This window comes from Solanum verrucosum, unplaced genomic scaffold, assembly GCF_900185275.1.
Source record: "Solanum verrucosum unplaced genomic scaffold, falcon-dt-bn FXZP01000120.1, whole genome shotgun sequence".
Taxonomy (NCBI): domain Eukaryota; kingdom Viridiplantae; phylum Streptophyta; class Magnoliopsida; order Solanales; family Solanaceae; genus Solanum; species Solanum verrucosum.
Window position 1 is genome coordinate 1419115 of NW_026020714.1, and position 17485 is coordinate 1436599.

Sequence of the window (17485 nt, forward strand, 5' to 3'; positions counted from 1 at the left end):
TTGCTGTTAGTCAAAGCAACAACACACCCAGATTACCTTAGAGCATATGAAAAATTTAAAATATTAAACTAATCTACTTCTAACTCTCTGTAAAAAGAAATTATACATGATTATGTGTTATACTTGAGATATTTGCTGCCACTTACACCTTATATTTACAGAAAAATAAACAATTTTAACCATAGTACTAAATACATGTCTTGCATTCATTTGCTTGGTGTAAATGAGTAAATTTTTTCCCAATGACCATTTTGGTCAGCGAGTCGAGTCATTTCATTAATTTATCTAAAAACACAACATATATCCTAAGAACTCCCCAAAGACTTCTTGCCATTCCTAGTTATTATCTTACATACAAAACATCACAAAAGCAACACGAAAGATTGCCAATTGGAAAAAATGCAGCTTTAACTTCTTTCTCCAGCTTCTGCTTCACTGTCCAGTTTTTCCTCTTCTCCAGATTTGTGTCACAAACTCAGAAAACATTCAAGAATCATCAAGTTACGCGAGAACTATTTAACGTCTTTTCTTTCTTGCCTTGGTTGTCATTTACATTGGCTGGTGGAAAGCAGATGGATGTCATCTTCTCTCAGGTTGCCAGAACTTGCAAAGACCTTTGAGTCCTACAAATCACCTTTCACATCACTCTAAAATTTGGACCAACTCTGAGTCGATCAATCAAATGGGAAAACACCTTTCCTCTTCCGCTTTCTCTCCACTCCTGCTCCAGTGGCTTCCATTCCGGGTTCATTTCATGCCGAACACGTCTCAATATGGTATGCATCTCATTAGAATCTGAATAGGTAGAAAGCTTCCATAATTGCATCTTACTTCCTTTAGCATGCCACAGAGTAATTGAATAAAATATATCCACACAAAACCAAGTATTTATGAAGAGAGAGGGACATGAACAAAATTAACTTACAGTTGAAACTACTACCAGAAGAGCAAATGACATTTTTGGAATTTCATTTTGGGCTTCAGTTTAAATGCTTGACCTCAGGTTGAGAAAAGCCAGTCCAAAATCATTTGAATTTCACGATACAATGTATGCGCCATCCTACATGTTGAGACAAGCACATCAGTGAAGCAGGAGAATGACTTCTTGAATACAGATGGAACATTTTAAAAAACTCAAATCTTAGATTGCACATACTTCATTGATTGTAAATTTGTCTGATAACTTCAAGGATGGCAACAGCCATTCCGATAAATAGATGGGCTTCTTTTGATATTTACTATCATCTGCAGAATAATGACAAAGCCAATTCTTTTTATCCATGATAAGAGCAAGAAATGGTCTTGGCCTAAATGATTTTTGAGCCATACCTGAAGGGCGCACAAGTATTCTGTGTGAAACAAAGGACTGCAACAACCAGAAAAGATTATTAAGGTTAATAAACCCCTTAAAGTCCAATGTTCAATTGAAGAAAAACAGTTATATAAATGTGGAATTCCTGTCAAATCTCCCACATTCTTTTATATATAGATGATTGGGTGTCGTTTGTAGAAAACCATATCTTTTTGTAGGTTTTCTACTTTTTGGGTGTATTTCTTGTATATGGGTGCCTCTTTATGCCCATGTTGTTAATAAGATTGTAACTTAAAAAAATGAACCTGGGATTCCTGTCAAAGGCTGCAACGACAAGGCATAGAGGGAGAGGTCACAAGCATCTATACCTTAAAATCGATTTTCGACGGAATGAAAAAGCATCTATTTATGGAGCACTAATTTCAGAAGCTCATGATTCCTGATGTTTAAGGTCAAAACATAAAAGGGAAAATACACCAAGTACTCAGACATTCTTCAACAAGAGAAATACACATGTTCTTCCACGCTTATTTTTTGTAAAAGCATTTCATAAACAAAAACTTTCCCAGCATAAAAAGTCTGTGTCTGACTTCATCCAAAAAGCTGCAATGAATGAATTATCAAACTAAATTTGCTGCTCCCTGAATCAACATACCATGCATTAACATTTTTTTTGATGTTCAACCAGAGAGGTGTTATGAAAATTTGCCACTACTCCTGTATAGCTATAGTGCCTTTCTGTTACCTATTTCTCATCTATACATCACAGTCCACACTTAATTCATACCAGGAGAAAGGGAACTTACTGACACTCTCATTCATAAATTATGTCCGACTTTCCAAACATTCAAGGTCTATAATGGAAGATTTCCAATTCCATCTGATTCGTAATAAACCACCACTTGCAAGAACCACCAATTTCGGCAGAAACTCCACCATTCTTTGATTGTTTCTGTTTTAGTTTCTGGATTTTGTTCCTTTAGCACAACATTTTCAATATAATAGTCTTTCCATCCGACAATATATTTGCAAGATATTAACACTGAAATATTTCCACCCTATGTTATATTTGCAAGAAATTAACACGACACACATTCAGAGCTGTGAAGAGCCCCACATTGTCCCTTTAAGGGATGATTGGTCTCTTTATTACGGCTTGGGCAATCCTCAGCTTGAGGTTGAGTTAGACCCAAAATCCATTTCTTTACATGGTATCAGAGCAAGACCTATTCCATTTCTCATTTCTGATGTTGGGCCCCATACCAAAATGTCCACGCACCAAATGTCCAGCCGTGGGTATGAGAGATGTGTGAAGAGTCCCACATCGTCCCATTTCTTTTCAAGTATTAGCAAGGGGAAAAGTGGAAAAAAATTGGCCCCAACGTATATTGGGTCTGCTATATGAATCCTTACTATATCCATTTCAGTTGAGAACCCATTCCATCCCAAAATTCAAAAACATGGCCCTTTTGAGTTCTCTTGTGTTTCCATTGACATGCAAAATTGTTTTTAAGAAAAAAAACTAAAAGATTCCTAGCAAATATTGAATCTAATATATTTCGCCTATATGAATTTTTTACTTCCATTATGTTCTTTATTTTGCTAAATTGATTTTAGGTCCACATTGTCTTCCAACACTTCAATCATGATGGTTCGTCCTCCACTTTTCTCAGTTCATCTCTCTTAACAAATCACTATAACTTTAAAAAGAAATAGTTTATTATAATGCTTAGCCTAAACAAGATGCCCAACAAATGATTTTTTTAGATAGGAAAATATATCCATAAATCATCCCTAGAATTTAGCTAGAACATTTAAAGTCTTGCATTCTTAGGTTGCTATGCTATATGAAACACAATGGATCCTTACTCTCTTTAACTAAAAACGAAGAACACCAAAAAAACAAAAGAATATGCTGGCTATACACAAGATTTTCATATATAATATGGTTACCTGCCATACTGAAGGCATATACTCCCGATACAGTTGAGCATTAGTACTACTCCTAATGGTCCTTGAGTCCAAGTTACTCTCAATAGACAACTGCCCTGTACTCCTGTTTTGAGTGGTTGCAAATTAGAAAACGATGAAAGTGAAAAGAGAACTATTTGTATGATTTAGCAGCTTAAAATCGTCAAGAAATGATCTATGGAACAACTGAACAGTTCCATAAATATGGTATACAAAATGATCCTAAATTGATACTTTCAAAGGTGGACAAGCTAGTAACCACTATTGATGATCAAACAGATAAAGTCCTGTACATGTTACGTTACTTGAATAGTTTAAAAATTAGTCAATCAGAACACAAACTGTCCAAAGCAATGAGCGCAGAATATGGAATTAAACCAGGGCACATTTACAGACAGACAGCACATATTGAGCTTTAATTTTTCCACCACATTCTATACACAGGATACTTATCTGGTCATTTGTAACCAGATTTTAGTAATGTGCAATACAAGATTTATTTTGGAATTTGGACAAAGGAAATGAACTGAATCCAACCTAATAACTTCGCGAGATGTAAATTTATCCCGTAAACTTGCTGCTTTTGTAGTTAGAACAAGCATCGGATGCACCACAAGAATCTTCTGGATCTCTTGAATGGCAATGTCTGACACACTTTGCAAAGACAGACTTCTCCTGGTAATAAGTCAAATACGTAATGCTAAAATACTCAATTTGAGAATAAGAAGCAAAAAAGAATGGTGCAACCTATACAGAAAGCAAAGGAACATACTGAATCCTTTTCTCTCCCAAGAACCAAACCAAGTGTTAACATGAGGAGTGCTAGGTGAAAAACATGAACAGATGAAAGCAAACAGAACGAAACTCGTAACCATATATATAGTACTTGATTAGATGACATGTGAGGTTACCAAAACCACAACCTGCACCATCCCAACCTCCAGGAGAAAGAAGAAAAATAAATGACAACTGAACAACAGTGGTTTATTCAAAATGGTGGCGCTAAACAACAAAAACAAAGAAAAAGACAATTGAACTGCAACCTTCATTATAGGAATAAAGTTACACCTCTAAAAGACTACATTTATGTGCTCATGCCTGCAGAAAAAATGCTCTTAAGAAGCACCACTTTCAAACTGATAAAGTCTATATTTCAAAACTTTTAAGCACTCTCCAAGAGCTGAGACAGGTTTCCAAGAACTATTTATCTTACATGTGAATTTAGTATAACACATGCAGCATTTTAGTATGACCAAGAACAGGTTCATCAGTTAAGATGAATCCGAGTACTTTCCCAGCTCATCCAAGGAAAAAAAAAAGATCCATAGAGAGTAGAATGCAAATATCTTAAGCAAAACAATTGCATTTCTAATCACCTACTTACAATGTTTGACAGAAAATGGTCACTTTCCAGCTAATAAATAGGTAGCAGAAACTGCAGGCTTTCTTAACACCACAAAAATGCTACAAACTAAGGTGCTTGCAGGAAGTATTTGGAGATAAACTAACTTTCAGGGTTCTCCATAACTCCTCTGTTTGCTCTTTGAACTGCATTTTTCACTTATTTTCTCTCTTTACAAATGTAAGATATTATTGTGGACTCTAACCTGTTGTTGCTCCCTGGTGGTATAGATGGTGAAGCACGATCCATCCAATAAAAAGCTCCAATACTGGTCATACAAGAGAAACAACATATCTTAATAAACTACAGAACTTAGTTACACCATCAAGGAATATCAAAAGAAAAAGGAAAAAACCAAAGGAAACAAAGGGAAGAGGAACATAGATGGAACGTTTGAACACAGATCTGATGACCTAACAGATAATCGCTAAATGGGTAGTAATTATGAAGTACAATCCTAATGCCTGAACAATGATCTGGTGAATAACAGAGAACAACCAGTAGTCCTTGCAACCTACATGACAAATCTAGTCAATAAAAAAATCTAGTCCAAGTGGAAACAGGAATTGATTATAGCCCCCACCCCACAGAGCATGCCAAAGAATCGGACAAGGAATTAATGATAAAAATGGAAGATAACACATAAGCTTTTTCCCATAACAAGACACGTTTTGATAAATTAGTTGTGTCCTTCCTTGGACATTCCCCTGATAAAGAAAAAGGTCACTTTGAAAGACTATCATACTGTAGTACCATAGGATTGGCTGTTTTAACATGGCCACATGAATAAATCGGCAAACTGCCTAACAGCAAAGATAAGTCAAGAATAATGCCTTATCATGAATTGTTTGATTTATCTATCTATATACTCCTAGGAATACTTCTATTCTGTAGGTTGAATGATACTACTGTTAAAACTTCAAGTGTCTCTTTATTATTTGTATGAAACTAAACAAACATCAAGAAAAGCATTATAAGGAACCTGTCAATCATAAGCAAATAAACACCACTGCCATGTGCTTCTTTTTCCTTTTGAAGTTGGAAATGCAACGTCTGCAACAAAACGAGATTGAAAGAATAGGTGACATACTTGAATATAAATTGAATTATTTATATTCAAAAAAAAAAAAAAGTATCTCACAAACTAATCCAATCAAAAGAATACATTGTAGAAATACACAAAATGATAAATAAAAATAAACTAACAACATATATTCACAGTGAGAAGTGTTGGATTATGTCAAATTACACGACCAGCTTGTCTAAAAGTTTAAAATGTTGAAAGGATACACTTCTTTTTACCTAATCATATCTTTAACACCCCCTATTCTTTAGGGCGAGTCAAGCACATCGACATCTTTTTAGAAATGATGGGGGTGAAGCTTAAACTCAAGATTAATGTTGACCTATGTCAAACTCTGATAACATGTTTTAAAAAAATTGGACATTGAGCCTTATGCAGCTCCAAAAATTAGAGCATGAGGCAGATTGTCAAAACCACATAACCAGACTACATCTCATATTCTTAACTATGGAGCTCAACATTGCCAAGCCTCCTTAATATGCAATTGTTAACATTCCAACCCCAACTCCCTATCTTCAGGATATTTCATATATATACATCTAAGATAATGACATTTATCATCCTCAAACGAAACTAGCTCACAAATCTACGATAAATGGAAAGGGGGTACAAGTTTCTATTTTTACACCAATATATTTTGACAAGACAATGTCAATGTAGAACCATCTCAACCGCTATCAAACATTCAGTCACTTTATTTACATCACTACCTTCAAAGAGATTGCAGACATGGTCTTGAGTGTTGGTTCTAACAATAATATTAAAAAAAAGGTCTACCAAAGCATTAACAAGGTTGAAGGAACAAAAGCTATACTTTATTGACGGGAGAGATAGACTTAATAAAAGAGAGAAAAGATAGGTAGGAAAGCAAAAAATAGATAAAATGAGGAAGTTAAAACCTAAGTACTCATTCTAACTCACCTTAAGAGTAGCAAGAAATTCAAAACTATCATAACAGCGGATGTACAAGAACCTTCTCATGCTGACAGCGAACAATTCTTTGTCATATTCTGTGTGTGCATCCTTTGATCCACTAGGAGAATTATCCACCTTATTTAGCTTGTGGCCTATGCCATTGCCTGATTAGACAAAATAAACCAAATACTACTTGCATCAAATGTATGAGGCCATAAACATATTTAATTACTAGTTTCTCTACTGTAATGAACATGTGTGTGTGTGTGTGTGTGTGTATTCTTCATATGTGGAAGGGCCAGTTATGGCGAAATGGGGCAAAGTTATCCCTTTGGAGACAATAAGTCGTGGTTAGAGGATAAGCCCCTATCCTGCTTCATTTGCACCTATCCTCGCTAAGCATCGAGCTTGTCACTTGAATTACACTTTATAATTTGCACTACAGGCTATCAGAATTTGGAATTTTTTCTTTTGATAACCAAGAAATCCCCAAGGGCTAGTGGAAATTCAGTGGACATCATAATTTGGAACCTTTATAATTCTAACCCTTGCACAACAGTTTTTTCTACTTTTTAGTTTCTCATTTGAAAATGTCAAAAAGATATTGGTTATTAGTGAAACGCCAACCTCTACAATCAAGGGAGCATAGCTCTCAACTCTTACCAAATTTTAAGTGATACCTATGTGCTTCATTTATGTTTTTTCCTGTTGAAAAGTCCATGAAATGTCATGAATGTGCACCAAGATGATGTCAAACTATATGGATAAAAGTGTTCAGTGTTTAACTCTAAAAATCTATCAACTATCTACAGATAAAAGGATCTTGAAAACAGAGTTGTCGATCTTCCACATGGGTCTGTCAACTCCTTCAAACGTCCTGTTTCATTCTCTACACATCATCCAGTAGATGCATAACGATGACATATTCCAAAACCTCATTTCTTTCCTTTCCTTCTGTATTCTGCTCAACCTCCATGTTCTGAGAGCATCAACAACTGTTAAAGGAGTGCCCATTATATATTAAATATGGAATACACCATACTAAAAAGATCCATGACATAGAAAAAAATAAGAACCTAATGTTTAGAGTCCTTCCTTCCTTTCTTGCGCTTACAATACCTACACGTTATTATACAACTCTACTCCCAATCCTGTGTTACATCTATCTTATCATGATTTCAAATCTTCTGTGCAGTCACTGAATTTTAAACTTTTTTTCCAATAAATATTAATCTATAGAGCTTAGAGTTAAATAGCTAACCTGACACCTCTGACATTGAAAACTCTTATCTATCTAAGTTACTCAAATTGAAATCTGTGAGCATTCAGAAGATGCTCACAAAAGCAAACAGAAGACGGCAGCTCAGTTCCTTAAACTATTCTGCATTTTCCATTGGGTATGCTTCTTCAATTGCAGTATAATGAATGGCATCATTTTTCTGATGGACAATAAAGAATTTCGATCATTCCAACACCAAAATCAAACATATCCATTTACTTCAACCAGCTTGTCAATATTGTAAGTTTGCAACATCAAGAACGACATTTTCAAATAATTACCTAGTTCATTAAGCTCAATATTCAGTTACAACGAATCAATTAACAGCAACCATGAGTTCAGTTCTTTCTTGTTAGAGCGCTTAGACAGTTCTTTCCTCCACTTATCAGAACACCCTTGTATAAAAATGCAATATTATGATAGACTACACAAAGTCACAAAGCATATCAACAGTATTGCAAAACCAAAAAACATAGTGTGCAATCGCTATTAAAAACTCATGTTAACTCAGGTAAAACTGAGAAAATTAAGTCAACTCTCAATTTATAAACAGAATGGTTACTGAGCCTTTCTTGAAAATGCTTTTCTTGAGCCAAGTGTCTATCGATAACCGCCTCTCCACCTCTCACAAGGTAGGGCCGTAGTGGTAAGGTTTGTGTACACCCCACTTGTGGAATCACACTGGGTATGTTGTTGTTGTTGAATGGTTACTGACTTTTACTAACACCCAACTGGCTCATCAATTCAAAACAAGTATTGGATTGATCGACTCAACACACGAACATGTTATATTTTAAGTGCTATTTCAAAAATTGATTCTAAAATCAAAATATGTTATTGCAATATTACTATGGCTATTATTATTATAGCAGTTTATGTAATTAGGAAACTAGACAATTAAGCAGTACAAAGGACTACACAAAAGTTCTTTCAATAATGGATGATGAGAGATCATTCACAAAAAAAAAAAAAAATCTCAGAAATGGATAATGAGAGATGTACGGAATCTTCAAGGGTGATGAATCTTTTAATTTAATTCAACTGAATTGCTGATCAGCAGTCTCTGACTGTCAACAAAAACTTTCGAAGTGGTAGAGGATTCATTGTTGCAAGAGTTGACTTTTTGTCTACTTTTTATACATAGATGATTGGCAACATTTTTGGGAGGCTTACTGTGTGTTTTTAATACATTATGTAAAAACAACAACCAATTTGGTGTAATATCAATAAATACTTTGATTAATTGAAAAATGAAAACAAAAAGGAAGTCTTTTTTGTTAGTAACAAAAGATAGTTTTGAAACCATATTACCATATCAACAATATGGTTCCAGGAAAACACAAATTAGTCATAAATTTCCAGCAATTGACTAAACTATAAAATTAGAGCCTCCATATTCTAAACAACATGAAATTCCAAAATACAAAATAAACAAGCTCAAGAATAAATATCTACCATTTGCTCGAATGATCCGCTGCTTCAGTAATCGTGAAAGGCTTAACACATCAAAACGACAATCCAGGTCAACAAACATAACTAATCGCTCCAAGCCTCCATAGTTTACACCCTTCCACTCCTTAGGCAAAATACAATTAATAGCAGCCTAGCATGTACCAAAAAGAATCACATTAAGCTAATTATTTGAGAGACATAATATATGTGATACCATCTAGTTGGGATTAATGCTTTTGTAATATTCTTAAAAAATCTACAGTAACAAATTTTATATTTGCCAGGACTCTTTTTAATCAAGTTAGGGACTTGTATGTCCATCGAGAGTATGAATATGTGTGGAGTTCCGAGACCTTATTTGCAAGATAAAATATTTCCCTCTGCTCATGAAATATTATTTCATTATTTGGAAATACTCAGTTTGGTCTTTGTCATTTTGGGGGACTTCAACTGAAAATTGAAATAGCGGTATGAATGTGTATTTCAAGTGAAGTTTTTCAAATCTTCAATTCCCATCCCTAAATCTTTTCCACAACTAGGACTTCCATACACTTTTCTCAAATTCAACTTCAAATAATCTTCTTCCAGATTTAACTGATAAGTACCTAAATTCCTCGTTAGTATTGGTATGAAATAGACCCATAATATTAGTATTTTTTGATAACCATGGTGTCCAAATAAGCTTTCATGCACCTTGTCTAATTCCACGGGATACATGTCACCTCCCACTCCCACTAGAGACAACTACTAGGTAATTTTATCCGCCGAGACTAAGATAGATAGGAAAAAATGAATTTGAACCTACGACCTCCTGGTTCTCAGCTCACTTCATTGACCACTAGGCCACACCCATGGGTGCTGAAATAGACCCATATGGAGCAAAATGGTCGCATAGAATCCGTACTTCTAAAACATCCGACCCTAACCAGTCAGGTAATTGATTAATATTGGTAACACTACAAAATGTGAGAGTCCACAAAGCAAAAGAAAATGGTCAAAAATGCACCTAAAGTATACCAATTTTTCTAGTTTCATACCTAAACTATCAGGTTTGTGCATTTCCTACCTAAACTATAACCAATTATTTATCAAAATACATCTCAACTATCAATTGTTTATTTTTCCTACCCAAACAATGAGATATTTCAGTTTATGAAATTCACACACCTATTAGTTGAATTGTGTTTTAATAAACCGTTAGTGATAGTTTAAATAGAAACTTCACACACTTGATAGCTCATTCAGATATGAAACTCAAAAAACTGAATACGTTAAGAGTGTTTTTGACCATTAACTCTGCCTATATGCACATTAAATCAGTGATTCAATATTATGGATTCGCATCTATAAAATGTAGCTGAACAGAAATGAAGAAGTAGAAGTAATAAATAGTGTTTTATTTAACGGTACTTACCTGCATAAGAATGCGAGTTTTTGAAGAAGGAGAAGGACCGACGATTTCTACAACATTGCCGGGACGGAGAGGAATGCGATGAAGAGGTGGAGGTAATGGTAGAAAAGGCCGCTCTGAGAAAACCCTAGTGAGAAATTGCTTCGCCGTTTCGTCTGGTTCAATCCATTCTCTCGCCGACGACGCCATTTCTACTCTTCCTCAGTTGCTCGGAGCTGAAAACGGAGAAGGAAGATGTGAACCAGCTCTACAAGACTAAAAAAGATTTTTTTTAAAATAAAATTAATAAGTCTTTTTTATTAGAAATAATAATTTTACATATTATGAAACTTTCATTTTATTTTTTAACTTATAAATGGTTATAAAAGATCCTTTTTTTAAAATTATTTCACTTTGTTTTTTTAATTTAAAAGGTGTGTAAAAGTTAGGATAAAAAAAATGCTCCCTTGATTTCATATTATTATATATTCACATTACATAGATGCACGGTGAGGAGATACAAGAGGTTGGTCATATAGGTACAATAGAGACAAAGGTAGGCTGAAAAAGTATTGAAGAGATGTGATTAAATAGGATATGACTTAATTTCATGTTATCGAGGGTATGACCTTAGATAAGAGAGTGTGAATAACGACACGTATTAAGGTAGAAGGTTAGTGCCTAAATTTGCTGCATTTGAAATTTTGAATCGAGTGTCTTTTGAAAATAGTCTCTCAACCTCCACGGATTAGTAATAAGATCTGTGTATATATTACCCTCTCTAGATTGATTATGTTGTTATTGTTATCGTATGTATCTACATCACTAAAAGTATTTGTTTCAAATTATTTGTTAATTTATCAAAATTAAAACAAAAAAAATCTTAAAAGAATTGTTTTGCCCTTAAAGTTAATTCAAAAATATAAATATTGTAAAGTCTAAAAAAAAAGTTAATCCATTTATTGGTCTTAGTATTGATAGATAGGGTACATAAATAAAGTATATTAAAAAGAGTTAAAAGGGGAAAATAGTAAAAATGTCTTTCTTATTTATGATTTCTTAGAAGGTGTGTGTAAAAAAAAAAGTGGATATAAGTAAATATAAAACAAATGAGGTAATTTATTTGACTCGTAAAATCTAGACGCATGATGCTATCACATAAATTGAGATAGAAAAAAATACTTATAAAGTATTTTCAAATGGAAAAATATCTAATTACTCCTTTGGTTCAAAATATTTGTCATAATTCGCTTTCCGAGAGTTCATTAACTAATTAATTTTTAGAACTAAATTGAATAGTATTTTGAGATTGAAAAATCTCTTTTTATTTAGATTCACACCTAAAACTTACACATAAAAGTTTACAATGCTTTCACTAGGGGAGACTATAATCTTTCAGCTACGAATTCATAACTATTATATCAGACTTGAACCTATAATTTTAACATTACAACAACCTCTCTACTAAAAATCTTAAAAATTGCAAACGTATTAAACTTAAATTCTGAATCCGCGTCTAAATTTCACTTGTGACATATTCTAGCAGTTGGCATTGTGACACAAATAGGTGCATACTTTTTCTTTGCCTCAAGTGTCCCTGCCTTTTGGTTCCTCAGCTATAACAACACTTGCAAATGAACTTGTAGCTACTATTGCCATTAATATGGCAAAAGCCAATTCCCTCCTTGATCCATTGCTCTTTTTTTCCTCCTTTTTTGTCACAATTTTTTCATCCTTATTAAAGACATTAACTTTTAACACTCTTCTCTTATTGCTTTTTGAATGCGCGGAAAGGGGGGAAAGCCCTTCGTTCCTTGTTCTTCTGTAGTTGAATCCTCCGATATGGACTAGAAATGAAGATGACATAAGTAAATAAGCCATTAGTGTATAGTTTTTGTGACCTTTTTTTTTTTGTAGTTGGCACAATATTGTTGTAATGGTTGATAATTATATTTTTGTGTTATATAAAGTTGCATATGAATTGTGCTAGAAATATCCATTTGATCAATCAAAATTCTTATGTATAAATTTTGTGGTGTCAAGTAATTAAACTTGTGGATATGATTGGATTCTTGATTCATCTTTTGTATGAATTGTGCTAGAAGAATCCATTTGAATCAAAAACCTTATCTTTTATAGTAATTTTAAATTGTTTGTATGTTCTAGTTATGGTGTAGGACTATAATAATATATATAAAAGCCCTAGGTTTCAGCTCACATTTATGTCCTTTGATTTTGGATATATACAACTAAATACATAAATTTGTATAAAGTTGAACAAATAGATACGCACGTCCTACAAGGCATAATATATGTAGGATTTCATGTAGGATGTGAATTGTTACGTAAGACGTCATGTTAGATGTATGTATCTACTAATTCAATTTTGGATGATTTAAGTAGGTATCTATTTAGGCACACCCAAAATTAGAAGAAATAGATAACAGAGACCAAGTTGAAAGACACATTTATATGTTACTAGTCTCTAGGTACGTGCATTGCACGCGTATCCAAGCAAGGACTAATTCATGTTATGGTTTCCGACACTTCCAATATTGAGCATAAATTTATGTGTAAAAAATCACTAAATTGCAACAAATAGTCGACATGAACCATGAGTCATTTAGTACAAAACTGAACACATAAAATATGATTTTTAGACATTAATAATAGAAACAACAGTGAGAAAAATATATCAATAAATAGTCAGAAGTAAGATTTTCACTAAAAGGGGTTCAAAATATGAAGAACTAAACACACGAAGGTTCAACATATACTATATATACATAAAAAAAACTATTTAAACCATATATATAAATAGTGTAATTTTCCGTCAAAGAGGATTTGAATGAACCCTCTCGGCCTTACCTGACTCCCTCGATAAAACAGATGTGTCAAGAATGATGCTTTCAACTTCATCTCATATTAATTTCCGTTAAGATTGTGCTTTGTAATAACAATAAATATAAGTGAATAGATTCATTTTCTAATCAGTGTGGCTTGCATTTTCCTTAAACTTTTGTAACCCATAAAATTATTGTGCAAGATAACTCTTACAAATCTCTATGACTTCATTGCATTATATGTAAGCTTCTAAATAACTTTAGGAAATGACTGTTCAAATACATTTTATACTGTAACATATGAATCTAATCTATATTTATACATTAAAGGTAACTTTTCAAATTACTTATCTATTTTTTCAAATTAATTAAGGAAATCAATGCATTGATTTTGAAAGAATACATTATACATGCATTTGAATCTAGTCCATATTATTGAACCACACAAAGTAACCTTTCAGATTCTTAACCTTTTGAGAGTAACTAAGAAAATTAATGCATTATTTTTTAAAAGAATGAATTATATTAATTTAACACCTTCTCACATTTAGTATTTAGTATAATATAATATGATTAGCTACTTAATATTTAATTAATTAAATATTTTATAATATTATGATTGAATGTAAGGGTAAAATAGCAATCCAACTTTGCACTTAGTAATATATATATGATGATGATGATATGATATGATGATGATGATATATACATTGTTTTATGAGAAAAAACATAAAGGGACACCTGAAGTTGTTCTGAATTTTCAATAAGACACTTTAACTATACGGGTGTCTTATTACCCCACAAAAGTAGTGAATATCTTTGTAAATAGACCACTTTAACCCGTTTTCTCTCTATGTTTGTTTTCACGCAAATAATGCGCGTGAATGATATATATGTTTTTCTTCCAAAGAACGAATTAACAAGTGACACGTGCCAATTTTTTTTAATCTATTATTTAATTACTTCCTCTCCCCAACTTTCCCCAGTTCTTTCAAAGGATTCATTTTTGACGACAGGTGCTTTTACTTGATTTGGTCTCCTTGTTGCCTCTTGTTATGTTTGAAGATTTAAACTAAAGAAAAAAAATCTTCTTTTCTCTTTAATGAAGGTAAGATTCTAACACTTTTTATCTTAAAATAATTCCTAACATGTGTTTTCCTCCGGAAAATCACAAATCCATGAAGAAAAAAATATGATCTTTATCAAATACTAAATAAACATGAAAACCCTAACATGAAAATTTCTTGTTTGCTCAGCTAATCCCCCAAGAAATTGACCAACAAACGTCGAAATTGAAATAGATAATCTTCAACAGAAATTTAATTGAAGTGTATTTGAGAAAGAAAATAAAATAGGAAGAAAGAAAGTGAGAAATTGAGAGAAAAGAAAAGAAAGTGTACCATTTACCTTTTTGAAATGATTCGGGTCAGGTTAAACCCGTATTTTATTAATATTTAAATTAAATTAATTAATTAAAAGGAGAGTGTGCCTCACGCGTGTGAAGTTGATGAAAAAATGAGTCAAAATGGTCAATTTACAAAGATATTTAATACTTTTGTGGGGTAATATGACATTCGCATAGTTCAGGTGTCTTTTTAAAAATTCGAGACAACTTCAAGTGTCACTTTATGTCTTTTCTCTTGTTTTATCAATCTTAACTTTTCAAATTCTTCCGTTATAAGAATTATGATTATGATTAAAAGCAATATCAATGTACTCATTTATCAAGAAAGTAATAATTTAATTATTAAAGGGCTTAAGAACTTAAATTCTACCATTATGTAATTAAAATATTTGTATTTAATTAAATAATTAATCAAATTTTAATTTAGTAATATGATAAAATGGTAATTCAATTTTTCAATTTGGAGCTTCCCACTTATAATATATAAATATCCAAACTCAAATAATTGAGCTGTAAAACTTGGAATTCCATTTGGGAAAATAGATATTCTAGGAAACAAACTATATATATATATGATGCTTATATAAAAACTATTGAAAAATCAGTTCACTGAGTTTTCGTTATGCATGTGATTTGAGAAGAATCGGATCACATTATTTTTTTGTTGCCTACAAGAAAAAAAATTAGAACACCCCATGATTATTATTTTTTATATTCAAGTTAAATTTTCACTTCTATAGTCAAGGAATTCTATACCATTGGTTGACTTAGTCATCTTTTGTCATTATTTGGAGAAAGAAAATTTATTATACCAAATTAATTATTTGATATAACAATCAAAACAATAACGTGTGGAAAAAATGAGGCTCCAATATTAGAATATTCAACAAAATATTGGAAATTTGCTATTAATGATGAAGACAACTTAACAAATCAATTTTCTTGGTATTAATGAGTAATAGTAAATTAGTCAAGCTTTGTGTGGTTGGTAAAATCACACTAAATTTATGAAATGATCATATTTTTATAATATTTGAATACAAAAATAAATTCAATAATATAAACCTAAAATTGGACACAAATGTGTTTTAATTTTTTATTTTTGAGATACAAAAAAATATGGGTTCCATTGAGTTCAATATCTTACATAATATTTGAAACTCTTATCTTTATTTTATAAAAAAAATACTACTGTATTTTTCTTTCTCATGTTATTAATGTTTTATGTTTTTTACTTTTTCTTTTTGTAAGAAAATGTTTTTAATTTTTCTCCTATTAAATTGATTCAAATATTTTGAAAAATGTTTTTCATTAATTTTCATCCAATTTAAGAAAAAAAAAAGATTTTCCTATAAAAAGTAAGGAAACCATATTCCAACCAGACCTAATTGTCGATATTGGATCCAACTTTGACCTCGACCCAACCTAGAACCCGACTCCTCACCCCGATCCCGATTGATGACCGGACTCTTGCCCCGATCCTGACCGAAGACTCGACCCTCGCCCCAATTCAGACCCTGATCTTGGACTCAACTCCCGACCCAACTCTCAGTTCGGACCATGAACCCAATCCTAACTCCAATTTGAGATCCAACTCTCGGCCCTTACCTTGGATCAACCCCGAGTCAAGATCCAACTACCAATCTGAATCCCGACCGGAAACCTAACTCTAGATTTTTATATTTAAGTTAAAATTTCCTAATATAGAATATTTGTAAAAAAATAAAAAATAAAAAACAAAAGCTATAACAAATATTACTTAAATGGGGCAGAAAAATTAGTACACCCCATGAATTTTTTATATTTAAGTTATTGGTTCACTTCTTTGTTTGGACTTCTTGCAACTAGAGAATTCTATACCATTAGTTGACTTAAAGTCTTCTTCTGTCATTTTTAGACAGAGAAAAATTATGATACCAAATTAAAGATTGATATAACACAATTGAAAAAATAACGTGTGGAAAAAAAAAAAGGGCCCAATATTAGAATATTCAACACAATATTGGAAATTTGCTATTAATAATGAAGACAACTTCACAAATCAATTTTCTTGATATTAATGGGTATTAGTAAATAAATCATATCAAAATTCTTTTTCAACCTCACTATCCAATCTTGACCGAGAATTCGACTCTTGACCCTAACAAGAGCCCAACTCCAGATCCAAATCCGGACTACGATCTCGACCCAACTCAGGACCAGACTCCCGATCCACCCCAACTCTGATCAGAGACTCGACTCCCGATCCAGACTTCGATCTAGGACTCAACTCCGAACCCTATTCCATTTAGCACCCTTTTGATTATTTTTTTATATATAAATCTATGCTCAATTATACATATCTAAAACACATATTAAAATTCGTTAAAATTTCAGTCATGACTAAATATTCGTGCAATTTTTATAACAAATGTTACTTAAATGGGACAACA

At 32.5% G+C, this 17485-nt stretch overlaps 1 protein-coding gene across 1 annotated transcript; it reads right to left on the bottom strand.

The window, feature by feature from the left end:
• Window positions 1-343: 343 nt before the first annotated feature.
• LOC125812510 (DNA repair protein XRCC2 homolog) lies at window positions 344-11042 on the bottom strand. The gene is made up of 11 exons (XM_049491986.1): window positions 10830-11042; window positions 9419-9566; window positions 6691-6848; window positions 5668-5738; window positions 4891-4953; window positions 3821-3958; window positions 3266-3368; window positions 1330-1366; window positions 1157-1245; window positions 554-623; window positions 344-474 (listed from the first exon to the last, which is right to left on the bottom strand). Exons 1-11 carry the CDS (start codon window positions 11013-11015, stop codon window positions 344-346), a joined length of 1194 nt encoding a protein of 397 aa, XP_049347943.1. The 5' UTR covers window positions 11016-11042.
• Window positions 11043-17485: the final 6443 nt, after the last annotated feature.

What these genes read in the sequence shown, in the direction of transcription:
- LOC125812510 (XM_049491986.1), bottom strand. Translation starts at nt 11,015, where the DNA reads ATGGCGTCGTCGGCGAGAGAATGGATTGAACCAGACGAAACGGCGAAG. An exon ending in TATTTGCTTATGATTGACAG is followed by an intron (nt 4,954 to 5,667) that starts GTTCCTTATAAT and finishes TTGTATGACCAG; the next exon opens with TATTGGAGCTTTTTATTGGA. An exon ending in CCACCAGGGAGCAACAACAG is followed by an intron (nt 3,959 to 4,890) that starts GTTAGAGTCCAC and finishes ACTTATTACCAG; the next exon opens with GAGAAGTCTGTCTTTGCAAA.